Source organism: Ursus americanus, chromosome 30 (assembly GCF_024610735.1).
Source record: "Ursus americanus isolate L20-20 chromosome 30, mUrsAme1.1.p, whole genome shotgun sequence".
Taxonomy (NCBI): Eukaryota; Metazoa; Chordata; class Mammalia; order Carnivora; family Ursidae; genus Ursus; species Ursus americanus.
In genome coordinates, this window is record NC_142156.1 from 31383001 (window position 1) to 31409578 (window position 26578).

General features: G+C 54.2%; 1 protein-coding gene across 1 annotated transcript; it reads right to left on the minus strand.

Moving 5' to 3' along the window:
• Nucleotides 1–3613: 3613 nt before the first annotated feature.
• GGT5 (gamma-glutamyltransferase 5) lies at nucleotides 3614–26564 on the minus strand. Its single transcript, XM_087857552.1, has 13 exons — nucleotides 25582–26564; nucleotides 23444–23620; nucleotides 10783–10913; nucleotides 9834–9929; nucleotides 9134–9329; nucleotides 8376–8533; nucleotides 7707–7853; nucleotides 6755–6891; nucleotides 6195–6385; nucleotides 5711–5817; nucleotides 5418–5536; nucleotides 5193–5303; nucleotides 3614–4075 (listed from the first exon to the last, which is right to left on the minus strand). Exons 2-13 carry the CDS (start codon nucleotides 23614–23616, stop codon nucleotides 3929–3931), a joined length of 1713 nt encoding a protein of 570 aa, XP_087713678.1. The 5' UTR covers nucleotides 23617–23620; nucleotides 25582–26564; the 3' UTR covers nucleotides 3614–3928.
• Between the last annotated feature and the right edge of the window lie 14 nt (nucleotides 26565–26578).

Here is a 26578-nt window from a genome sequence, read left to right on the forward strand (position 1 = left end):
GTTTCTTTCTTTCTTTCTTTCTTTCTTTCTTTCTTTCTTTCTTTCTTTCTTTTTTGCCCATTTTTATCAAGAATGGGTGTTGGGAGCACCTGGGTGGCTCAGCCATTAAGTGTCTGCCTTCAGCTCAGGTCGTGATCCCAGGGCCCTGGGATCGAGCCCCGCATCGGGCTCCCTGCTCGGTGGAAAGCCTGCTTCTCCCTCTCCCACTCCCCCTGCTTGTGTTCCCTCTCTCCCTGGCTCTCTCTCTCTCTCTGTCAAATAAATAAATAAATAAAATCTTAGAAAAAAAAGAGTGGGTGTTGAATTTTGCCAAATGCTCCTTCATTCTCTATGGAGATAAGCCTTTTCTCCTCAGGGTGAAAAATCAGAGGTAAGAGTCACACTCATGGACACACCGAGAAAAGACCTTTGCAGTGCTTGTGCCCACCCCACTGGGGTAGGTGGGACATGTCCTTGTTTTAATGTGTTGCTAGATTCTCCTTACTAATGTTTTTTCAGGACTTCGTGTTGAGTCTCATAAACATAACTGGTCTGTGGTTTGCTTTGACGGGTTTGGGTTCGGTGCTTTGCTGGCTTCGTAAAGTCACTGTGGACATTTTCCTTCTTGCTCCTCCCTGTGGGGGCTTACCTGGCAGGACAGGTCTCTGGCCTGAATGGCAGGACACACTTCACCTGAGGAACTTTCTAGAAGGGTGTTTGAGGTAGGCTAGTGTTCCTGCAAAGTTCTTAAATTTGTTTAATGATCGTTGACTCATCTAGATCTTTGCCCCTTCTTGGATCTGTCATTTATATTTAGGGTTGCCACATTTAGCAAACAAAAATATAGGATGCCCAGTGAAGTTCGAATTTCATATAAACAATATTTTCCGTGTGTGTCTCACGTACTGCAACCCTACGTACGTTGACCTAGAAAGTAATTTATTTTATTGAACTTGCCAAATTTATTTGGATGAATGATCCTTTAACTCCCCCTCTGTCTTAGCCCATCTCCCCCATTGCCATTTCTTTGGTGTTCGCACTTTCTTCATTTGTACTGTAGGCTGTCGCATAACCTCTTTGTTTTTTCAAAGACCTGTTTTTCTGCTTTCAAATTTATCAGTCTCTGCTTCAGTTGTTACTGAGCCTTTCCTCTTGCTTTCCAGATTGTTCTGTTCCCTCACTAACTTTCACTAGATGCTTTATTCATTTTGACTCTTAGTGTTAATGCAGTTAAGACAACGCATTTTCTTCGATCGCGCATCAGCCGTATTCTGTAAGGCCCGATCTGTACTGTGCCGATGTTATTTTGAAGATCCTGCAGCCCTGGTTCCGATCTCCTCTGTGGAACTAGACGTGTAAGGAGCCCTGACTGGGCTGGGCGAGCGGGATAACTGGCACTGCTGGTGGTCCGGGTGGGATGTGGGCACAGGCTGGGCAATTCCCCGAGGGTGGGATGAGCAGAGAGGGAGAGGAGTGGCATTCCTCCAAGGGCACCAGGACCCGAGGAGAGCTCCGAGCTGCCTCGTGCCAGGATCAGGCGCGCATCTTCCAAGGCCCGTCACTGTCACGAGTGGGGGTGGATGGAGGCAGTGGCAGCAGCAAGGAGGTGGAGAGGGATAAGGAGACGGAGCCAGGGCTGAGCCACGTGGAGGGGGAAAGAGGACTGGGTGCCCCGAGTGGGAGAGGCGGACCCCAGAGAGCCTCCGGTCGCCTCAGAGCTGCCTTCCCGTTCGGCGTGTTGAGTCCAAGGTGCTTGTGGCCCCAGTTGGTGTGTGGGTATGGGGTCTGATGATCCAGAAACCTGGGACAGAGCTGGGGGTGGGGACCCATCAGCTCATGTGTGCTAACTGAGCCTCGGGGGGGACCTGCAGGGCCCATGAGAGCTGGGCCTGGGACTTTTGTTAAGCCTCAAAAGCAGTATGGAAGGGAGCTCTGTCACCCGTGCTGGCTGTGAAGTTCAGTGAGTGATGTGCGAGAGTCATCCGGACGGTAGCCAAGGCGCCTCCCCTAAGGATGGTCCTGACAGCACAGGGCCGGACTCTGGACCCCACCATGTAACCTCCCCTCCCACCACCACCACTCCTGCTTGTCTAAGCCCACTTTTTCTGCACCCCTGACTCTTGAACCAGACCTGCCCTTCCCAAACATCTTCTTCCCACTCCCTCCCAAGGTCAGACTCTGGGAAGAGCTGTGGCCTCCAGGCTGCCTGAGTGTAGCTGTGAGTGGCCCCGAGGTCCACCACGGAGCACAGTGACAATAGTAGGCCTGTCCCCTTTCTCAAAGTCGGCCACCCTTGTTCCCAGTCCTTTCACTTCTTGGAGTCTGTCAGAATACCCCCCTACACCCTCGCAGTCAAGCTCAGATCAGAGATCTTCCCCATCCAGCCCCCTCTGCCCATGTGTGGTCGATGAAAAGTCCCGTCAGGTCCCCATCCTGATCCCCAGCACTTGTGAATGTTACCTAATATGGCAGAAGTGACTCTGCGACGGAGGTAAGGGTCTTGAGACAAGAGAGTATCCTGGATGATCCGGAGGGGTCCTAGACGCCCACAAGTGTCCTTAGCCCCTTTCTGAGGGCACCTTCTCCACCCAGACCCGACCAGAGCAGAAGGAGCCTTCACGTGACCACAGAGGGAGGAACTGGGGTGATGTGGCCACAAACCAAGGGACACCAGCAGCCACCAGAAGTGGGCAGAGGCAGGAAGGATTCTCCCTAGAGCCCCCAGAGGGAACTCAGCCCTGCCTACACCCTGCTTTCAGCCCGGTGATACTGATTTCAGACTCCCAGCCTGTGAGAGCATACATCGCTGTAGTTTTAAGGCACTCTGGGGTACGTTGTCTCAGCAGGCACAGGGAAATAATAGCCACTCCCGTCCTGCTTGGCCAAATAGGACGAGCAGGGTGGGAGGCCATGGCCGTGGCTCAGCAGTGGAACCAGGCCTCAGACCTGCCAGGTGGAGGTTTGCCCCTACAGGACATTGGGGGAACACCCAATGCTCCCAGGAACCAGTGTAGGCAGGACCCCCAGTCAGTCCAGCAAGGCACCCTCAGGGAGGGCAGCCCACGCAGCAACTGGGGGCTAATGGGTCCAGAAGAGCTGTTCTCATTGATTTGGGATGATTTGGCCACTGGTGGTGGTAGTGGGTGTTCTGCATCTAGCAAATGATTTGGTAGTGGGTGTTCTGCATCTAGCAAACCGAAGCGGGGGATACTGCTCGAACACTACGATGTGGGGACAGCCCCCCAACAAAGACTCTTTCACTCGAAACGTCAACAGTGCTGAGGGTGAGGGCATGGGCTGGGGGCTAGGGTGGGGCTTAAGTCCTACTTCATCTGACCTTTTCCTGGCACAGAGGACAAGATCCAAGGATGGTCCTAAGGCCTGGCGAGAGCCAGCGGCAGGTGCCCCCAGGCCACTGCCCTGCCTTCCCGCCTACAGGCAGGCCCCAGATAGCCCTACTGTGGAGGCCCAGCAGGCTGCAGGGGTGCCGCCTCCATCCAGGGGTGGCCGGGGCGAGGCCAGCCAGTCGCTAGGTCGCGTTTCCCCAACTCCCTGCTGGTGTGCTGTAGATTGTAGGAACTCAGTGTGTGTGCTTTCTAGGGGTGCCCTCCCACAACAAGACCCCAAATCAGGCTGAAGTCCACCCTCCTCTTTAATCTTGGACTAGAGGGTATACAGATGGGGAGTGGGGCTTGGGGGAGGGTAGGCCGCAGTCCTGGGTGTAAGGTCTAGGGGAGGCTTGGGGGTCACGGCAGGGCCACAAGGGGCTCTGGGAGAGGGCTCAGTCCCCACAGTCATCCATCTTCCAGGCTGTCCCCACCTCTTGCAGCCCCAGGCTGACCCTCCACCAAAGGGTCCAGGTCCTGCATGAGTGCTTCGTTCCATGGCTAAGGCCAGCCTGGGCACACACTGATGGTGGGCTGGATCGCAGCTCTTGGGAGCAGTCTCCTCAGTAGCCTGAGGCCTCCCCACCTTTCCTCGGGTCCGCTGCGGCATACACACAGGCCCCGTCCTGGGACACAGCCTGGACCACATTCAGGAAAAAGGGACTCTTGGTTTGGTTGTGGCCCCTGGCCTGGAGCCCCTTCTGCACCTCCTGGAAGGGAGAGAAGGCCAGTGCCCAGGTGAAGACAGCTTAGCTCTACCTGTCGAGGAGACAGGGCCCAGGGCAGAGATCTGAGTCCCAGCTGAGAAGGCAGGACTGGGCATCAGCAGCGGTGAGGATGGGAGGGCACTGGGTATGGTGGCGTCTGGAGGGCCTGGAGTCTGTGGCCTCCCACAAAGAGTCCCAGTGGAGAAGCCAGGCTCCAGGGGGCATGGCAGAGAGAACATCACCCAGGCCAGAAGGAGCTTGAGATGCAAGATCATTTCCGGCCTGGATCTGAGGACACCATGGGGAGGAGCCTATATAGGAAGGGAGTGCCTCAGACTCCGAGAGTCCTTGTCTCCGGCCCCCAAGACCAAGGTTTGCAGGGACTACACCCTCCCTTGGAGTCAAGGTTCCTTGCTCTGTGGTCCTCAGTGGCCTAAGGGCCGTGGGAGGCAGTCTTGACACCAAGAGCACCTCACCACGGACAAGGCAGCTTTGGGACCTTAAACGCTAGCTGGCTGGACGGTGCCCAGGCATGACGCTCGGAGCCTTCAAAAGCTGCCAGCCTTTTAAATTAGACCTAGCAACAGGCGTCTGCCAGCCCAGAGAAGCTCTTCGGAAGGAAGGTGACTGTCTGTTGGGGCAGGAGGTGGGACGAGAGAATTTACCTCTGGGGACCTGCTTGTGTGGGGGGAACCAAGAAACGTTCATAAGGACCAGCACTAATGCACCCCCACGCCCCAGAAGGAAATCGCTATGCAGACTGCCACCAAGTAACACTCTTACAGATGAACTGCACACCGAAAAGCTGCGAGTCTCACAAGGAAACAGATCACCAAGAGGGGGAGGCCACAGCCAGGGAACTAGCGCCTGGGGAGAACAGAGCAGGGCAGAGACTGAGATGCAGACGTGCTTGGCCTGGGACGAGCATGGACGACACTCTGTTCTCTGCCTTGGAGGCCACAAGACTGGCCTGGTGCCTCCCCGACTGAGCTTCTGAACTCATGGCCCCGAGGGGGAAGTGTGCCCAGCCTACGACCCTCAGTGGCTGAGATCCGCCGGGGGCTTGGAGCAGCGTGCTCTAAGGCGTCTGTCCTAGTGGTGGCGGGGACGGCGGCCTTACCTGGCTGAAGCGGGGCTCGTACTCCACATGGCCCTTGCTGGTGACGTGCAGGATGGGGGCTGCAATGGCAGTGCTCAGGTCAAAGCCAAGCCACAGCTTGTTTATGATGGCCTGGGGGAGAGAAAGAGAACACAGGAGGGGAGGGAGGGGACACCAGCCCCTGGACAGCATCCCCTTCAGGCCCCTGGGAGAGGGGATGTTCCAGCCAGGAGCTCCCTGACTCACCTGGGCCACAGCAGAGATGATGAGCTCCCCACCAGCCCCACCAATCACCAGCTTTGACCCCTGGGCTGTGTTGACCAAGATGGAAGGAACCATGGATGATGGAGGCCGCTCGCCTGGAACTGGAGGCCGGATGGGTGTCACCTGCAGCCTCACTTCCAGCCAGCACCCTCCAGACCGCCCCTCCGTCTGTGTCTCCATTCACCGCTGTGCGAACTGGGGCTGGCCCAGGGACTGCCTCGTGGCACCAGCCTGCCCACCTTCCCTCTTCTCACCAGTGGGGTCCTCAGGCTCACCGGGTTGGGGGGTGACTTTGGAGCCCGGGGGGCGCCTCCAGCATAGGTCCAGAAGCTCGTTGTTGAGGAGGATGCCCGTGCGCGGTGAGTACAGCATTGCCCCGAAGCTGCGAGCAGAGGCGGAGCCTGGGCTGCAGGCTGCAGTCTCCCAGCCCCGCTCCCGTGTGGGAGCACCGCTCTCCAGGAGACCCTCATGCTAGTGACAGCCCGCTGGCATGCCGGAGCTGCTGCTCCCTCCCCGGCACTGTGCCCCCCATCAGGGCGTCCTTCTGGGCAAAGCTCATCCCCAAGGTCCTGGCTCAGGGCCACCCATTAGCAGCCTTCCAGCCAGAGAGGACAGAGGTGGATGGCCCCTCTAACAGCAAGGAAGAGGCGAAGGGAAAAGCAATGCACTGCCCCATGGACACAAGCAAGGGGAGACCGGGTTCCTAAAACAAGCGGGGGGAGGGGGAGGAGTGGGGCCTGGGGTCAGGCAGGCACATACGGCGTGTTGATGGTGCTGGTGGCCGCCACAGCGCTGCCATCCTCCCCCAGCACAGACACGTGCGATGTGCCCATCTTGTGGCCCCAGGCCCCGGCCAGGCTGTAGTGACTAGGCTGGTGGTCACCCCGAGCGTCGATCTGCCGGCGGATATGCTGGGCCAAAGCCTCTCCCAGCAGGTCCTGGGAGACGTTCTTGGGTGGCCGGGCAAGTGGCAAGTTCAGTGAGGGGCCAGGTGGGGCCCACAGAGAAGAGGGTCCCTTGGGAGGCTCTCTCCAGTCTGTCTTCTTCGAGCCCAGGCTACCCCCAGACCCTGCTCGTCCTCCAGGTCCTCTGAGATACGGCGCCAACACTGTCCCTCTAGTACTTGCCTTCTAGTCCACAGGCCTGCCTCACCCTCCCTGCCCTGGGCCACTGCCAGGCTGTCCTGTCCTAAAACTCTGTACGCATCCCTCCAACCTCACCCAGTCAGGCTCTTGGGGTCCAGGGACAGCCTCACCTTCCCTTCGTGCTGAGCCCTGGGGCTGGGAAGAGGGCCCTCCAGCGGCTACAGGCCACCTCACCTGGATATCCAGGTGGCTGCGGGGGTCCCACAGCCGCCACCTCTGTCCCCCGGCAAACTTGAGCGTCTCCACAAGGTGATGGTACAAGTTCACACTCCCCTCGGACCTGGCCACCGACTCCGAGGAGAAGTTGAACCCTGGGGAGGGGATGGGGGCAGGTGGGGCTCACCCTGGGTAGCGGGGGGGAATGCTGGCCCCCTCAACAAAGATTTGTCATGTCCTAATCCCCAGAACCTGTGACTACTACCTTATATGGCAAAAAAGTGAATTTTACCTTATATGGCAAAATGTGTGATTGCGTTAAGGATCTGGAGAAGAGCAGATTATCCCAGATTACCCGGGTGGGCTCTAAATGTAATCACACAATTAAAAGTAATCTCATAAAACAGACACACAGAGAAGAGGAAGAGGCTCTGTGCAGGAGGCAGCCACCAAGAGCTGGATGAGACACAGAACGGATTGTCCCCAGAGTCCCCAGAGGAAACACGGATCAGCTGACACCTGATTTTGGTGTCTGGTCTCCAGAACTAGGAGAAAATAGATTCCTGTTGCTTTAAACCGCCAGTTTGTGGTAATCTGTCACGCTAGTCACAGGGAGCTGACACAGTCAGCCGTGGGCAGCCCCAGCCCTGGGCTCGGCCGGGACCCCCTCGCCATCCCGCAGGCCAGGCCTCAGCCCCGAATGCACACTCTGGCCGGCCGCTCACCACCTGCGGAGTCCACCTGCGGGGGGAGGGCTCACTGGGCGGACGACGTGGGACCCTTCAGCGAAGCCCCCAGGGTGGACGTGCCAGAGGCCAGCTCGAAGACACAATGTCTTGACCCGTTTCCACAGCCCCAGCTTTGGTGTCCGAGGAGGGGCCAAGCCAGAAAAGGCAGGCTGCCCAAAGCTACCGCTGGCTCGGAGTTCCCAGGGGGGCAGGCCTCTGGGTGGGAGGGCGGGGAGTCTTACCTTGGAGCACGTTGAGGATGAGGCTGAGAATCGCGCCCCCTGCAGGTGGTGGCGGTGAGTACAGGGTGTAGTCCCCCAGGGGCATCTCCAGGGCCTCCACTACCTCCGCCTGAAATGATGCCAGGTCCTGCGGGGTCAGCCCGCTGCCTGAGGTGAGACACAAGAGACCCCATGTACAGACAGGAACACTGAGGCAGAGCGACAGCCCCTGATCCCAGGTCACGTGATGGGGCTCCCCACCTCAACCAGCCTCCTAGAGCCCTAGGGGTGACGGAGGGTCTGCAGGCAGTGCTGTCAGGGCTGGACCCTAGAGCCAGGCGAGGGATGGGTGGACAGAGGCCAGAGGCGGGCAGGTTTGGTGGGAAGAGGATGGGGAGGTGAGAGAGGAAGCTGGCCTCTGGCAGATTGTGAGAGGGGCCAGCTCCAGGCCCAGGAGCCCACTGTGGCCTCCTATGGCCACCACTACCTCCCTGGTTTACGGGGACTCTGCTCCTCAAGGGCCTGACTGCAGGGTCCTTGAGGCCAGCAGTGGGCAGGCCTGGAGGCATGGCCTCCCCAAGTCCTGGGGAGTTGACATTCCGGCAGGCCTTGGGGGAGGGTCTGCCCTCACCCCTAGCACCCAGAGCCCAACTCTTTCTCTGGCAGGGCTGGGACCTCAGTGCAGCTGACCTTGATCGGCAATGTCCTCCAGCAGCATCTGGCCCAGCGTCCCTGTGTAGAAAGCCTCTGCCCCCTCCGTGGCCACGGTTTCCAGGGTGGCGGCAAGTGCGGGCCAGGGGAATGGGTCCTGAGCCCTCAGGGGTTCTGTGCCGTTGAAAAAGAGCTGCCTGGGGAGTTGGGGGCAGCCTCAGGGAGGGGCCAGGCCCCAGAAGGCAGCCGCACTCCTGCAGGGGGCTCTTGTGGGTTCCTTGGGAGCCTACAGGGACGCAGTCCTGGTCCAGGGTCCTGAGGGGCTGGTGTAGACATCAGGGGAGATGGTTCCTCTAGGATTGTGTGGGGCTGAAGCCTCTCACCTCACTCATCAGCCTGGCCCGGGGGGGGCACGCTCCCTACTGGGGCCTGGGACACCCCTGGGAAGACATGGTCGGGGGCTGGCACGGGCATGGGGCGTGGGTAGAGAAGAAGGGCGGGGCCAGAGGGCAGTGGCCGAGTCCAAATATGCATCCCGGAGTCCCAGCACTTGGATATAACCCCTTCTGGCCTGAGCCCCTCCGATGAGGCTCTGCCACCGAGCTCAAAGGTCTGTCAACCGCGACAGCCAAGTACTGGCCTTCTTGGCCTTCAGGCCCCTGATGCCTGCACAGGGTCAACCCTCCAGTTCAAGGAGGGGCTGAGGTGGAACTGGGGTGGGAGCCAGGCAGACAAGCCACAGCCCTGAACCCAGGAGCTGAGCGGGAGCCCAGGGCACCCCCTGGGGAAGTGCTCACCTGAGGGACGTCTTGGACAAGGAAGGCCGTAGGAAGTCACTCTGCAGGAACTGACTGAGGATGGAGGGCACGTGGTAGTCCCCTCGGAGCAGGGAGATGGTGGGCTGGAACAGTTGTGCCCAGGGCAGGCGGCCATGGCGGCGGTGGGCCTCGGCATAGCCACGGAGTTCCCCCGGCACTCCGATCCACTGGGCCCCTGCAAGGCACCGTGGAGTCACGCCTCTGCCCTCAGCCCCATAGCCTTCCACAGGGGTTCTCCACCAGCCCCACACTTGCCCCACCCTCTTGGTCCCCCTAGCATGGCAGCCAGCATGAGTTTTCTGGAGCCCACACCTGACTATTTCCCTCCCTGTTCAACTCTCCCCTCCTCTGCCCCATGGCTCCCCACTGCCTTCCCTTGGGGCCCAGCACAAACTGGCCCCAGGACCACCTCCACCGCCCATCTCCGCTGAACCTTCCAGGCCTTCGCCAGGCTGGTCCCTCTGCTAGGATCACCACTCCCTACTCAGAAAGCCCTGTCCCAGGAAGACTCCCCCAACTACAGCAGGTCGGGTCCTCCATGGGGGCTCCCCATTCAATAGCTGCTGTCCCCTGGCACCAGGATGTCACAGCCTGTCCACAAAGCCCCTTCAGGGGAGGGTTCTGGTCAGCCGCAGTGGCCTGGTGGGATGGGAGAGGGTGGCCCCTCGTAGGGCCTCACCTGTGCCCAGTGGCTGGGCCTGCTCACACTGGTCCAGCAGACCCGGGACGTAGTTGGTGGGCACTGTCTCCCTGGCATTGATGACTTCCACCTTCCCTGGAATTGGAGCAGGGCATGTGAGTGCTCGGGGGCATTCCTGTGGCTGCCAGGCCTCACCCCACACCATACCCCCCTCCTGTGGCCCTGGCCTTGCCCTAGGCCTCAGTTTCTCTCTTTGTACCTTGAACTGGCCTCTGTGTTGTAGGGGGTCAAGAGCAGGACACCAAAAGATGGGCCACTCTGGCTTGAAGATTATTTTTGAGTTAAAAGCAATTAAAACCCAGCAGAGTCCAGAAGAGCTTTTTACCTCTCCCCCTACTACTGCCCGAGAGAATTTAGACAGAGGACCTGCTCCAGGAAGAGAGCCATCCCCATAGATAACTACAGTAGGATATGAGCTAGGTACGGGAGACAGGGAGGGACTTGGCAAGGCCTGTTTAGTCAAAGTCCTGGGGCCCCATTGTTTCCTAGTGGCCCCACACACATTTGTTTAGCAAATGGTTACTCTTCTTTACCTTCCCATGAATTGCATTCCTTCCCTTTTGAGTCCCAGACCCCTACCCCCTTCTCCTTAGCTCATTTTGTCTGTCTTTGGGATTTCCATGTCTGTGTGCATTCCTCATACATAGGAAATTAAATCTGACTTTGTCTCATGTCAATTTAATCCTTAGTCCGTCTAGAAGGACCTTGAAAGGCAAAAGAATTTCTTCTTCCCTGACAGTGCTCATACTTGAGATCATCTGCAGTGGCTTTGCACAGACAAGGTAGGGGAAGTGGGGGGCGCCAAGAGGACCCAAGGAGGGACATGGGTGCACAGGACAGCTTGGCAAACACTTATGTTTGCAAGCACCTCACTGTTAGTGCTTGTGGGCCAGCCCGTCCTCCCCACGGGTCCCCCGTACGAACTCACCCGTGGTTGCATTGTAGATGGTGAAGATAACCCCTCCGCCCAGGCCCATGCTCTGAGGGTTGACGACTCCAGTGCAGACCAGAGCCGCAATGGCAGCATCCACAGGTGAGCCATGCTGCTGGAGGATGGCTCTAGGGGACACAGCACAGAATGAGAGGCCGGGCTCCCCAGCCCCAGCCTCCCAACGTGGGCTTGCTCGCTGGCGTTTACTGGGGCAAGGTGACAGGCAGGTGACCATCCGCTGCCACCAAACTCTGGGTTAGGTCAGAGACCTCACTGGGCTGCCCCCTCAAGTCCAGCTGCTCACGGGTCCGTAGCCCTCTACAGATTGCAAATTGTAATACCATTCACACTGCCCTTTGCCTTATATAAGGTATTTCTCAGTTTGCGCAGTCCTTTGCAGCCATTATTCGCTAGCCCCTCCCAGGAGCCCTGGCTCGTTTGCCTGGGCCAGCCTCCCAGTCCCTCCCAGCAGTCCAGGAGCCCAGTCTAGGCAGCCCCCACTCTGCATCTCACTGGGGATACAACAGGTCCCAACCCTTTTAAGACTGGACTTTTTTAGGTGAGCCCAGGATCTTGCCCTGACACCAGGGGCTTGGGCTAATGGGTTCCCAGTGTCTATGGGAATATTCTCTGGTCTCAGTCTCCACTTGTCCATGGGCACCAAGGGGTGGGCCTTTTAGCTCCAAGGTACTAGTTAGACTGGTCTGTGCTGAGAAAGTGACCCTGTTCCTAGGGCACAGCCCTGCACAGTTCACTGGGGGCTGCCTCTTCCTGCACACTCAGGAATCTTCCCCAGCACTTCAAGGAAGCGAGCATATAAACCAATTACAGATGGGGAAACCAAGGCCCAAAGAATGAGTGGACCTGGTTCCCCTCCCCCATCCCATAGGACCTCTGACCCTGACACCCTCCCTGGGCTCACAGCCTCCCCTGAGCCACATGTCCTTGCTCTGGGCCCACCCGTGGGCACACATGGCTACAGCATGGACACGTGGAATGTTGGAGCGGGGAAAGCGGCAGAAGCCAGCGGCAGAAGCCAGCAGCATGACACAACGAAGATGGTCGCATCCAAGCAGAGAGAAACACAGATGCTTCATAAGATTAAAACACCACAAACAAAAACAAAAGACAAACTGGAAAACAATTTTTTAAAAAAATCCCCATCACAAAAGCCTCATCTCGCCTGACCCGTTGTTCCCTGCCTCTGGAAGTGTTTTCTGCACTCGGCTTCCAGGAGACACGCTCCCATCACCAACCACCATCATGCTCTGGTTCCCCCCACCTCCCTGACCTCATGCTGATGGGGGCTTCCGGCTCAGTCCTCCGTCCTTGTGCACCTATATCTTCTCCCAGATGAGCTGATCCAGGCTCAGAGCTAAAAATGCAACCCCCACACTGAAGACCCCCAAGTTTTATCTCCAGCTCAGACCTCTCCCTAAACCCCAGACACTTCCCCAGCCGTCCACAAGATACCTCCTCTGGATGTCTAAGAGGCATTTCTTTTTTTGTTTTTTTTTTTGTTTGTTTGTTTGTTTTTGGTTTGGTTTGGGTTTGCTTGTTTCTTTCTTAAGTTTTTATTTGAGGCATTGCACTCTTAACATGACCTAAACTGTACTTCCTTCCCACTTCTGCCCCCCAAAATGGCTCCCTTTCTACCTTCACTATCTTAGAAAAGGACACAAGCATTCACCCCTTTCTTTCACGCCCAGATCGAAGCCACCAGCATCTCTCACTGGGTTATTCCAATGGTCTCCCACTTGGTCCCCCGCATCTGCCTTCCCTTACGTTTTAACAAAATTATCTGTCAAAATGTAAATCAGACATCCCTGTAATGGGAAACGAAATCATTCAGATCAAATTTCCCACAGACCCCTTGAAGAGCCAAAGAGAATATGTCCACTTAAAGGCATCACAGGAAGGGAAGAAAGGCAGGTCGAGAGACAGAGGGGTCTGGCAGTTGGAGGTGCTTTTCCCCTCAAGATGTTTGCCAGTCCTGGAAGAAGTGACCAAGAGGCCACGTAGTGCTTTTGACGTCCTCGCGTGGCTGGGGCCTGGGCACGCTGGTGGACTGCGCTGGGGGATGGGTCCTCACTCTGGGAGTAAAACGAGAAATAGGCCAGCCCTGACAAGCCCAGTGGCCCAGCCTCAGATCATCCCTTTCAATCAAATGGGATTAAAGTCGTTCCAGAATGTTGGTATTCTGGGCCTCAGATTATTTCTAACAATTGTTTTTGACAGTTTCCAACACACTCTCCAAAGGCTAACTTTAAAATCACCAAGCAAACAAGGCAGCAATACAACATAAACAAAGCCTAAGAGAAAGCACAAACGATGAAGAAAGAGACCCGTGGGACCTCCAGATTATGAAACTGTCAGACCACAGACTCGAAATAACTACATTTAAGGATATAAAAGACAAGCTTAAGGACTTCCCCAGAGAAATGGCAATGATAAAACATGGAATTAGGAGCTCAGTGCTAACAGTGCCTTAACAACAGACTGGACATAAACTTTTACAAGAGATTTTTATTTATTTATTTGAGTGAGAGAGAGTACAAGAAAGAGAGAGAGAGCATGAGCGGGGAGGAGCGGCAGAGGCAGAGGGAGAAGCAGACTCCCCGCTGAGCAGGGAGCCCAATGGGGACTCCATCCCAGGACCCCGGGATCATGACCTGAGCCGAAGGCAGACGCTTAACTGACTGAGCCACCCAGGCGCCCCGGACACAATTTTTTTTTTTTTTAAAGATTAGTGGAATACAAAATATCGAAATTTAAGTACAGAGGGGGGAAATGTATAGAATATATAGAAACTATAGTAAGAGACATAAGGATAAAATGACAAAAAATATATGTATCATGTGAACGCTAACCAACATGTATGACTATATTAATTTCAGACAAAGTAGACTTTAAGAAGAAAAATTTATTAGAGCTAACAGGGACACATTACTATTATAAAAAGCTCAATTCAACAGGAAGATATAAAAATCTGGATGTGTGTATACGTAACAGTTTAAAAACATATACAGCAAAACCTGGCAGAATGAAAAGAAGAAATAGATCTACATGGTAGGAGACTTTAACATACTTCTCTCAGAAACTTACGGAATAAGCAGGGAAAGTATCAGCGGGGCTACAGAAGATTTGCATGCCAGCACTATAATCAGCCGACTGAACTACCGCAGACAGAATGCTGTACTCAAGTCACACAGTTGAATACACGCTCCAGAACACATAGAATGTTTATATAAACAGATCATCAAGTTTCGAAGAACTGAAATAATATAAATGACTTAGAAAGCCCCATGTAGAGGCGCCAGGGTGGGTCAGTCGGTTAAGCAGCTGCCTTCAGCTCAGGTCATGATCTCAGGGTCCTGGGATCGAGCCCCACATGGGGCTCCCTGCTCAGTGGGGAGTCTGCCTCTCCCTCTGCCATTCTGCTTGTGCTCTCTCTCTCACTATCTCTCTCTCTCAAACAAATAAATACAATCTTAAGAAAAGAAAAGAAAACCCCCATGTAGAGCCCTCTTACACCGTCGGTGGGAATGCAAGCTGGTGCAGCCATTCTGGAAAACAGTATGGAGGGTCCTCAAAAAGTTGAAAATAGAGCTACCCTATGAACCAGCAATTGCACTACTGGGTATTTACCCCAAAAATACAGAGGCAGTGATCCGAAGAGGCACCCGTACCCCAATGTTCACAGCAGCAATGTCCACGATAGCCAAACTATGGAAATAGCCCAGATGTCCATCGACAGATGAATGAATAAAGAAGATGTGGTGTGTGTGTGTGTGTGTGTGTGTGTGTGTGTGTGTACATGAGAGACTCTTAATCATAGGAAACAAACTGAGGTTTGCTGGAGGCCAAGGGGGTGAGGGGATGGGGTAACTGGGTGATGGACATTAAGAAGGGCACGTGATATAATGAACACTGGGTATTATATAAGATTGATGAATCATTGAACTCTACCTCTGAAATTAAAAATACACTATATGTGAATTAATTGAATTCAAATTAAAAAAAAAAAGAAAATCCCCATGTATTTGGAAATCAAGAAAAACACTGACAAAATAGCCCATGGGACAAAGAAGACCTTACAATGGAGATTAGAAAGTGTTTTGAGAGGCGCCTGGGTGGCACAGTCATTAAGCGTCTGCCTTCTGCTCAGGGCGTGATCCTGGCGTTCTGGGATCGAGCCCCACATCAGGCACCTCTGCTATGAGCCTGCTTCTTCCTCTCCCACTCCCCCTGCTTGTGTTCCCTCTCTCGCTGGCTGTCTCTCTCTGTCGAATAAATAAATAAAATCAGAAAGAAAGAAAGAAAGAAAGAAAGAAAGAAAGAAAGAAAGAAAGAAAGAAAGAAAGAAAGAAAGAAAGAAAGAAAAGTGTTTTGAACCAAGTGCAGTGAAAATACCAGACATCAGAGTGTGTGGGGTTATCGGCGATGGTGTGGGAGGATGGGGAAGGGAGGCGATCGGCCTGAAGAACTCCCACATTCGCACGGAGTCTCCTAGGGAAGTCTGGAGGGCCAATCTGAGAACCTTCACTCGATGAGTGTTACGGATTGGGTTTGGCAGTCTCTGGTTTATGGGTGAGTGGAAGGTGGCCAAGCGCAGGCACGGTGCCAAAGAGGTCTGGATCCTGAGAACTCTCAAAACGCGTAAACCCACGTTCTCCTCCAGGGCAGAGAGACCTGCCCTGACGAGAAGCTGCTGTAGTAGAAACAAACTGAACAGGACTGGAACCACAGAGGCAGAGGAAAGAGAAAACAATTATCAGAAAGTAGGAGACTATATATATATATATATATATATATATTTTTTTTTCCAATCATTTTGTGAAAACAGCAGAGGGAATCCAAGAGCCATGAAGCGATAAAAACTGTTTTGACCTGCCTTCCAGGCTGAAAGTACAGGACAGTTCGTCTTGCTTGAACATGAACAATAAAACATGCTGAAGTCACACCCCGTACAGAGTTGTTGTAAGGAAAAAAGATGTAAGGAGCAGAACGGTGACCCACGGAGGTGTACCAGAAAGACGAGCCCACAAAGCAGATGTAAACAGCAACTTAATATGTCAAAATGTGCCAGAGTAAATTAAAAGGATTATAGAAGCAATGAAGCAGCAGCATACTCAGAATTAGAAAAACTGCCAATGAAGAGATTGGAAAAGATGACTTAAAAAACAAAATTATACAAAAGAAAATCCCAAAATTATATGACTCAGGAAAGAATAAGACATAAAAGAAAAAAACTCTCAGAAATGAAGGCAACACAAAGATAAGCACAGAGCAAATGCCTACAGAGTCTCCTTAAAAGAAAGAGAAGAAAAGGGGGAAATTTTTTTAATCAAAAAGAGATGAAAACCTTAAAGAGAGAGATTTTTATTTTGAGGAACTGGTTCATGCTATTGCAGAGGCTGGCAAGTTCAAAATCTGTAGGGCAGGCCAGGAGAATGGAAACTCACATGGGTTTTTGTTTTTTTAAACATTTTATTTTATTTATTTCAGAGAGAGAAAGCATGAGTGGCAGGAGGGGGAGGGGGAGAAGCAGGCTCCCCGCTGAGCAGAGAGCCCACTGCCCGGCTCAATCCCTGGGATCATGACCTGAGCGGGAGGCAGACACTTAGCTGACTGAGCCACCCAGGTGCCCCTCAGATGGGATTTTTATGTTACAGATTTGAGGTAGAATTCCCTCTCTGGGAAACCTGTTTTTGCATTTCAGGCCTTCAACTGATTGGATGTGGCCCACCCACATTGGGGGATCATGTTTTATTTAAAGTCAACTGAATGAAATGTTAATCACATCTCCCAAATACCCTCAGAGCAACATCTAGACTAGTATTTGGCCAAAAGACTGGGCACCATAGCTTAGTTTAACCATCAAAGGAGCAAATAAAGAGTATCTCAAAAAAGTGGAAGAACTGAAAGTACCATATTTATATATCTAATATTGTAATTACATATAGTATATAACATACAATAAAGATATCAGCAGAAATATAATAACCATTAGAGCAAAGATATAAACCTTTCTTGATATCAAAAGCTATACCAAAAAGAGAAAATAAGTGATGTATTTGCTTGTTTTGCAAATAGAAACACAGAAATAGAAAAAAAAAAAAAAAAAAAAGAAAATGGAAAGATATGTAAATTTTAAAAGACCATAGGAAAAAAATAAATCAGAGACAAATGGAAATTATTCCCTCTAGAAGACTGAATAGGAACAGGATGAAGGTGATGTGAATAAGATCTTTGAGGGTATCTTTTTACAAAAATAAAATTAAAACAAATAAAAACAAAAATAAAATTGAATACAAACTGAAAAAAAAATCAAGCTAATGATATATTGAACTGATAGCCACACAGGAAAAATAATTTAATTTTACCATATATCCTTAGTGGGATATAACCTAAGGACAACAAAACAAAAACGACAACAATAGAAAACCTGCAAAGACATCTCGAATTTTACTTAGTAGATTTGTTGCTCATAGTGGTCTTGTTGAAGTAATTTTGAAACTATTTTGTGATTATTGGGGAAAGAGTGAGTGTGTAAATATATTAACATTGGTGGGAACTTCTTTGACCATGGCAGAAGAGACACACAGTATCAGACGGAGGTCATGGGAGGAAGCCTATGGTGGTGGATCTCAGCTGGAGGTTTCAGTACAGACTCATGATATTTGTACATTTCTTCTGGTTTTATGCACGGATACAATGTAGAAACAATGATTTCCCTGTCTCAATGAACACCCCTAGCCTTCAGATCCTGGTGTCTGAAATACCATACTCTACTGATTCCTGATTTCAGATCTGGCTGAGAGAATATCCAAGTAGATCCTGGAACATTTTGGGCTAGAAGTCAAGAAAATTTTCTAAGGCTAATGGATTTGTGTAAAAGAATACAGTTGCTGGCTTAGACGGGCTCCCATTGGTCAAATCTGTGATGATTTGGGCATCAAAAAGAATAACGGGATGGATTATAACATTGAATCAAAACAATCCTTGAGTCCATAGTGATATTCAAGAACGTCTAGGCTGAGGAGGAGGGGGTCTTTTTTACAGAAGAATGCAAACTAATGAATGTTGAAGAAATGACAGGTTTAGAAATCACAATTTTGCAAACACAAATTTATTTATTCAGACAAGGACCAAAATAGATGTAAAACATGGGGTCAGGTGTTGTTTGAAAAAAGAAAGTTCATCTGGTCTCAAAGTATCAAACCATATGTTACTAATTTATTTTTTTAAAGATTTTATTTATCTGACAGAGAGAGAGAGAACAGGTGCACACAGAGGCAGAGGGAGAGGGAGAACAGGCTCCCCGCTGAGCAAGGAGCCCAATCCGGGCCCCGATCCCAGGACCCCGGGATCATGACCCGAGCTGAAGGCAGTCGCTTAACCGACTGAACCGCACAGGTGCCCCCCATGTTATTAATAAGGAAAATGATATCCCTTTCAATAGGGAGATCTGGAAGATATCACCTTTATGAAGTGACCCCACTTAGTATCACCAGTGATGGGGGAGCCTTCGTGTTGAACCAGAATCTGATAGTGAGGAAATAATCAGACAAACCAAGATTGTGAAGCAAGGCTGTGATTCAACTGGACAGGCTTCTTTAAAAACATTAATGTCATAGGGGCCCCTGGCTGGCTCAGTTGGTTAGGCAGCCCCCTCTTGATTTCAGGTCAGGTCGTGATCTCAGGCTCCTGGGATTGAGCCCCACATCAGGCTCCATGGAAAATGAGGTGAAAATATTAACAATTGGTGAACCTAAGTGAAGTGTAAATGGGCATTCTTTCCATTTTTCTGTGGGTTTAAAACTTTTCCAAAAGAAAAAAAAAATAGGGGCACCTGGGTGGCTCAGTCAGTTAAGCATCTGACTCTTGATTTTGACTCAGGTCGTGATCTCAGGGTCGTGGGACAGAGCCCCACATCGGGCTCTGCGCTCAGTGCTGAGCCTACGTGAAATTCTCTCTCCCTCTCCCTCTGCGTCTCCAGCTCATGCTGTCTCAAATAAATAAATAAATCTTTAAAAAAAACAAAAATATAAGCATTTAGGGGGGAAATAGCCAAAACAGCAACAAAAAATTTGTGAAATGCAGCTAAGCCTGTGACTCTTGATCTCGGGGTCATGAGTTTGAGCCCCAGGCTGGGTGTACAGTTTACTTAAAAAAAAAAAAAAAAAGACCCAGGCTCTGGGAGGTTGAATCACGTGCCCCATATCCTGCAGCTGGTGAGCAGAAACTCCAGCCCATGTGGTCCTGAGCCTGGGCCATCACACATCATGCCATGTACACGGAGTACACGTCAGTGGGCATTGTGGATGCGTGAGGTGCAGACCTGCTTCTCGAATCGTCAAGTAAGAATGTGGCACCTACCGCCTGCCAGCCACTGTCCTGGGGGCATGGAGGGAACCAGATGGTCGAAGTCCTTGCCTTCGTGGTGGCTGAGATGGACAATCAACAAATCCATGCCTAATGCTGAGGGGTTGTGATTTTGGTCATTTGAATATTCTCTTTTTTAAGTTTCTGTTAAAATCTTTTGCCATTTTCCTATCAGGTTTTATATCAAATGCATTCTCTGCATTATCAAGACAATCAAATAATTTTTGTCTTTTAAAATATGTTAAACCACCCTTGCATTCCAGCTGCATGATACGGGGCACATGGTTCAACCTCCCTGAGACTGGGTCTTTTTTTTTTTTTTAAGATTTTATTTATTTATTCGACAGAGATAGAGACAGCCAGCGAGAGAGGGAACACAAGCAGGGGGAGTGGGAGAGGAAGAAGCAGGCTCATAGTGGAGGAGCCTGATGTGGGGCTCAATCCCATAACGCCGGGATCACGCCCTGAGCCGAAGGCAGACGCTTAACTGCTGTGCCACCCAGACGCCCCTGGGTCTTTTTTTTTTTTTTTTTAAAGTAAACGCTACAACCAATGTGAGGCTCAAACTCATGACCCCGAGATCAAGAGTCCCATGCTCTACCGACTGAGCCCGCCAGGCGCCCCAAACCTGGGTCTTTTCAACTGTAAGTGGGAGCAGTCCTGGCCAGCAGAGAGCGGCAGTGCAGAACCATCATGCATTTCTCACACGTCTGTCCCCAAGGAGCTGAGAGGCTGCTTTCACCATCACTGCTGTCACACGTGTACCCACCCAGGTGTGCACGCTCCCACATGCCGGCGCATAGTGTCCAGGCACACAGGTTGTTTCCACAGGCACAGCCCCAGAGGGGAGGAAATGCAGTGATTTCCTGGTGAGCTGGCCAGGAGACTGGAGAGCCACTAGGGTCACCGGGGCAGGGACGGAAGGAAGGGGTGGAGTCACACCCTAACCCCTATGAGCCTTCCCCACAGTAGGGTCCCCTGCTCTGACTCTGGGCCCTAACTCCAGGTCCTGAGATGCTGGCCCACATCCAGTGCGAGCCACTAGAACAGTTAGTGGTCAGACAGCATGCTGTCGGCAAGGAAGCACCCCCTACGGGCCAGGCAAGCTTCATGCCCCCCAGGAAGGAAGGGCTGGCATGAGTCCCATTTCATAGGTGGGGAAACTGAGGCTCGAAGGTTGCAACAACGTGCCAGGGTCCCTGCTCTCTTCTGTGCCTAGAGCATGACCCACAGACCACTGAATGGGGCTGGAGTAGCTGATAAGACCCAGCTCTCAGGAGCCCGTCCCCACCCCCGCCTCCAGCCCAGTGGCAGCCCAGACTCCAATGCTCTAAAAGGTGAGCACTCTGGGCCCCACCATCCTCTTCTTTTTTTTAAATTTTTAATTAAAAATAATTTTTTTAAAGATTTCACCCATTTATTTGTCAGTGAGAGAGAGAGAGAGAAATAGAGAGCAAGCACAAGCAGGGAGAGGGGCAGAGGGAGAAGCAGGCTCCCCACTGAGCAGGGAGACCGACCTGGAACTCAATCCCAGGACCCCAGGATCACGACCCAAGCCGAAGGTAGCCACTTAACTGACTGAGACACCCAGACGTCCCCAAAAATTTTATTTATTTATTTGAGAGAAAGAGAGAGCACAAGCAGGGGGAGCAGCAGGCAGAGGGAGAGGGAGAAGCAGGCTCCCCGCTGAGTAGGGACCCCCCCCCCACGCACACACATGGGGCTCAATCCTAGGACCCTGAGATCATGACCTGAGCTGAAGGCAGATGCTTAGCCGACTGAGCCACCCAGGCTCCCCCCCAACCTCTTCCACAACTACTCCCTTTATGAGTAAAGCTCTGGCCTTTAGAGACCTTTTAGGGGCTGGGCAGGCATTTAGGTCCAGGACAGGCGATGGAGGGCTCTGGGAAGACCCCACCCCTCCAGCCGCTCGGGGCAATTTCCATCCCTGCAGAGGCAGCAGAGAACGGTCCGAGCTGGGCCTGGAAGCTCCCTTCCGCGCAGGCCTCGTGTCCTTGTAAATCAAGGGCAGCAACGAATCCCATCGGATTCTGGGAAAAGCAATGAATCTTCCCACTGAGGATCCTGTGGGGGGCAGGTATTTCTGAGTAGCCACCGCAGACGCAGGTCACAAGCCTAAAAGGCACCACTACCCTGAAGCTCACGCGGTTCCCCTAGAAGAGAAGCACTTACTCGGAGCCTCAGAACGCCCAGTTTGCCCATAAGCCTGACGCGCGGGGATACGGGGCTGGAAGATGACAGACTAGAGGGAAGGGACCTCCCTGTCACCGTGTGTCCATTTATCCATTACTCATGGTGCTGGGTCCTCACTCATGTCAACCGTAAGAACCCTCCCCCAGGGGCCCGCGGATGGCTCAGTCAGTTAAGCGTCTGCCTTCGGCTCAGGTCATGATCCTGGGGTCCCCGATCGAGTCCCGCATCAGGTTCCCTGCTCAGGGGGGAGTCTGCTTCTCCCTCTACCCATCACCCTGCTTCTGTTCTCTCTTGCTCACTCTCTCTCAAATGAATACATAAAATCTTAAAAAAAAAAAAGAACCCTCCCCCAGGAGCTCTGGCTGCAGCAGAAGGCCCAGCCCAAAGGAGTAAACCTAGTGCTGGTTGGGTAGGAGGAAACTGGGTCTAAGAGGCCCCGCTGGAGAGAGGAGAAGGCAGTGCGGAAGCTTGGGACAGCAGGGAGGAAGGAGAGTGGGCTTCAGACCCTGCAGCAGCAGGGCCAGGAGCCCTCAAAGGGGTGGACCTTGGCCAAGAGGCCCCCAGCCCAGCCAGGGTCTCTTGTCCCATGTCCCACAGCAGCTGGGGCCAGCTCCAGGCTGCCTCCCACCAAGAACAGGAAGTGGAGAGTGTTGTTTGACAAATACACAAAACACAGGGGAGAAACCACATCCTCTCTCCTCACTAAGGAGAGTTGCAGGAGGCATCATGGGCTCCGAGCAGAGACCCAACCCCGACCCTCACACAGAGTCTCAGGGAGATGCAGCGGGCCCAGACCCCCCCCAGAGAAACGTGGCAGTGGCTCCCACTGCTGGGGGCCATGTGGTCCCCGTGGTCTCTAGGGCCTGAAGCGCCAGGCCCCGTTTGCATCTCTACAACTCTAGGTTCTGGTGGGCTAGGACCTCGGCACACTCTCCAGAGCATGGGGGAAGGGAGGCTCCCTCCCCTGCCATCACCTGGGAGGCCCCTGGGGAGACCATGCCGTCTGGTCTGGACTGCCACCCTCATCCAAGAAGGGGCCCTGAGGGAGGGGAAAGAGGACCAGGTCAGGAGAGACATGGACAGACAAAGGGAGGAAGGAAAGAAGGAGGAGAATGAATGAAACAGAAGGATGAGCACGCGGGAACGGGGAAGCCAGAACAAAGGTGGCACCGAACACCACCCGGGCCAGGACTTGGCCACACTCCCCCTTGCTCCGGGACTGTCCCCTCGGTTTACAAAGCACTTCTGATCCTGACAATGATCCATGAGGTAGTTATTCCAGGAAACAGACCCAGCCAGCAGGGAGGGGGATGACTGCTCGAGCTTCTCGCTGGCCCGGGCTGGGGGCCAATGGCCAGGAGGGGTGTCCTGCTATGCTCTGCCTCGGTGGGCAGCGGAAAACTCCCGTGGGCTGGGCTTCCTGGGAGAGTTGGAAAACACCAGCTGGGGCCCCTCTCTAACACCCACCTTGCCCCGGCCCCAAACATCCAACAGTCACTGGCTGGGCCCCGGGCCCTGACATCAGAAGGGGAGGCAGTGGGGGACATGGTGCTGGCAAGGGCAGGTTTCCCCAGTCCCAGGCCAGGGTGAGAGACTGGCCCTGGGCAGCACTGAGTGCACGATGGCAGGCCAGGACTTGCCCATGCTTCTGGGAAAAAAAAACCCAGCCTTGGAGAACTGTTGTGGCTTCTCTGAAGGGCCAGCACCAGTTACCAGGGTCAGCCTGGGCCAGACCGGTGACACTGTGGCAGTGCCCTCTCCGGGCCTCCTGAGTGCTGGAGCGAGGAATAGACTCACACCATGTCTGTCCATCTCCCCAAACCCCCTTCTGTCCCATGTGCACACCTGCCTCCTGCTCTGTGCAAGGGTCCTGGGGCTGCTTCCTTGCTGGCATCCAAACCCACGTGGCTCCCACCATGAGTGTACACACACACACACACACACACACACACACACACACACACACACCTTCTCCACACTATCACCATCAATCACAAAGTCTCCAGGAGGGGCCAGCCACCTAGAGCCACCCAGTTCCCACCCACCCCTTACTCACCGTCCAATGTCCGAGCAGACCTTGGAGTCAGCAGCAACCGCAGCGTGGGCAAAGGCCTGGGGGCCGCAGCTGGTGTGGCGGCGGGAGAGGACCACGGCAGGCACGACAATGGCCAGGGCCAGCCCCAACCCCAGCAGCACCATGCTGACCGTGGCCCTGCGGCCTTGGGCCATGGCTCTGAGGCCCGGAGTGGAGAGAGAAGGCAGGTGCACAGACAGATGGGTGGATGAATGCACAAGAAGATGGGCAGACAGACTCACAGGTGATTGGACAGATGAGCAAACAGATGGAAGCCAGAGACAGACAAACGGATTGACAGTCTAGACAGCTGGACATAGGATAGGAAGAGGGTGGTCAGAGAGCCAGTTGGACAGAGACGGGGTTGCAGACGCGTGGACAGACAGGCTTAGAGACGAACAGAGGCAGCGGGCGGACAGGTGGGTATATGGACCGGCGGCCGGCGGCAGCGGCGGCAGGGCAGTGGGGCAGCTGCCCTACTCAAGCGCTTGCTGCAGAGGCAGAGCTGGCCACACGCATGAACTTCCAGTTTTCAGCCCCTGTTCTTGGCCCTGGCAGGAGGCCAGGGAGCAGGGCGTTTATGGGGAGTTTTCCTTCCAGAGAGGAGCAAGCGACTGCCGTTAACTCCCTCATTCCCATAGCCTGCCCCCTGCAAGCCTGGATGGTACAGACACCCCTCCTGCCCAGGACTATCCCAACCCATGTGCTGGAGGCCTTGGCACCTCCTGCCCCCGAGGGAGCCAGGGACAGGCTGCCCAGAGCCCCCACGGCTCTTCTCCAGTTCCCAACAAAGCTAGGACAGCGGGCTCGAGCCTGCCCGGTCCTCTCTCCTGGATCAGGCTCAGAGGGACAAGGGGGCTGCAGTGGCGCCTCGACTCCCGCTTTCTTGGTGTGGTTCCACCCAGCAACAGCTCGTCTCGGCATCCCCAGAGCCAGAGGACACTGAGGATGTGTGGGGCACAGAGGTGGGGCTGAAGGGGGCCAGAGACAGAGGGAGGGGGGACCCAAGGCAATGTCACTCAGGACCTGGCTTCAAGTCCCAGCTCAGCCGCAGCCTAGCCAGGAAACAGGGGTGACCAGGATGGGGCTCAGCTTCCCAATCTGCGTCAGACACCCACGACTACAAGACATCTGTGTGAGGAGAGCAAACAGGGCCTGCACCTGGCCCTCGGCACCCACTGCCCACCAGACCATCCATCCCTGGGGCCTGCTGTCTAAACGCCACCACGGGCCTCCTGAGAGTGAGGCTGCCCTGCCATCTGCATCTCTGCGCTCCCCTGGCTGTGTGTCTGCTTCCCTGTGTCCGTCTGTGCTGGCTGCGCCTCCTCTCCTGGGGACAGTAGCCTGGCTCCTCCCCTGCCTAGGCCTCAGTGTACCCAACAGGGAGGCAGCTGGGGGAGGGGACCCATTGAGGCCCCTCTTGACCAGGCTCAGCAGGAGCACAGGGTGCAGGGTCCACAGGCTGGACTCCCACCCACACAGCCCCCCACCGCCCCCTGTATGCTCTGGCTTCCTTCCCAGCTGAGCATTGCCCGCCCCAGACCTCTCAACACCTCCTGGTACAGCAGAGGAACTGCCCACAGAGCCACACAGCCTGCCAGGCCCCATCCTGAGCCCCTGGTCACCCTGGGCAGACTCTCCAGTAGGCCTGTTCCCATAGCTGCCCTGTGGGGTGGGGAGGGCTGTGGGCACCTTCTTCTGCCCCCACTATCCCCCATACCACAGTGACATTCCTCAGCCCGGAAATAAAGTGCATTGCTGGGCCAGGGCCAGCCCACCCGCTGGGAAGGCAGGGGCAGTAGAGACAGCGGGTCTGAGGGTTGGCGTTCCCCATCTCCCTAGCCATCCTGGTCAGGCTGAGGCCAGGGTGCAGGGACCAGAGGAGCAAAGTCCCAAGAAGGGAAAGAACATGACGCTAGGCCTGGCTAGAGGTATGGCTGGACAGGCCGAGCTGGGAAAGACCCTGAATATCCTTGGGCAGGAGGTGAGAGCAGGAGACAGTGGGAAGGAAAGAGAGGAAACCAAGTCCCCCAGCACCTGACGGAGCTCTCTGCTGAGCCCCATGGGGCCTGGGGAACTGGGTACACTCAGCCCATATGCAGGAACCCAAGGAGCTTTACCTCCACCCGGAACAAGCCTAGCCCCTCAGGCCTCAGTCTTCTCTCCTGCAAACGGGGCCACGGTCTTTCCTCTGGGGCCAAATGAAGGCTGAGAAGACTTGCACACCCCACCAGCCCAGCCTCCATCCTGTCCCCAGGGGACCCTAGAAGTACCGCCCTCCTGGGCTCAGGGCCCAGACTCTGCAGACACAAAACCCCATTTCCTTGTGGGCACTTTAGAAACACCAAGTTGTCCTGCCTCCTGAAGGAGAGCCCAGACTTGGTTTCCCCTGGCCCCTGTGCCCCTGTCCTTATGCTCCCCGGTCAGGGGGATATCTGGCCATCAGGCTGTGACCCATCCTCCCCCGCCCACTCCCGCCAGCCTCTCACAGCTCCTCAGTCAGACATCACATCAAGTTAGCAGACCCTGAGGGAGGGCGGGAAGGGCTGGCTCACAGGGGAGGAGGCCGGCCGCTGGGTCTCACTGTTCTCCTCCAGGCCCCTCTTTCTGGGCTGCATTCTCCAGCCGCCCACAGGTCCAAGCCCTGACCCTTGGGATCTGGAGACCTCTTCCAGTTCACTGTTCCCTGAGAACTGGGCCTCTTTCTGGAGCTGATCACAGCTTGGTTTTCATTCTGGGTTTGTGCTTGGAAAACCCCCAGGCCTGGCTCTGACCAAGACGTTTTGCTCCAGCCTCTTGCCCAATCCCACTCTTCAGACCTCAGGTTCACCTCCATGTGTCCTCCCCAGTGCGAGCAGGGGGCACCCGCCAGGCTGACGTAGCAGGGTTACAAGCATCTGCTGGCCGCACACTGCCCGAGTAAACTCCAGGGTCGCAACGCCCCCTGGTGGTCAGTACTGGGAAGTGCCACTGCCCAGGCCCGAAAAGGGACGAGCTGGCCCCCTCGTCCTGGGGCTCAGGGTAAGGAAGGACAGTGCTTGGTATGAGTCTGCCCTGTCCCCACCCACCCGCCGGGCTCCCGTGAACACTCTCAGGCTAGCTCCAACACCTGAGGGG

Bases quoted from the DNA above. Each gene is read 5' to 3' on its own strand.
- GGT5 (XM_087857552.1), bottom strand. From the start codon at position 23,616: ATGGCCCAAGGCCGCAGGGCCACGGTCAGCATGGTGCTGCTGGGGTTG. The intron at 8,534-9,133 runs GTGAGCACTTCC...CCAACTCCCCAG, and splicing joins TTGTCCAAGACGTCCCTCAG to GCAGCTCTTTTTCAACGGCA. The intron at 6,892-7,706 runs GTAAGACTCCCC...TCCCCTCCCCAG, and splicing joins CATCCTCAACGTGCTCCAAG to GGTTCAACTTCTCCTCGGAG.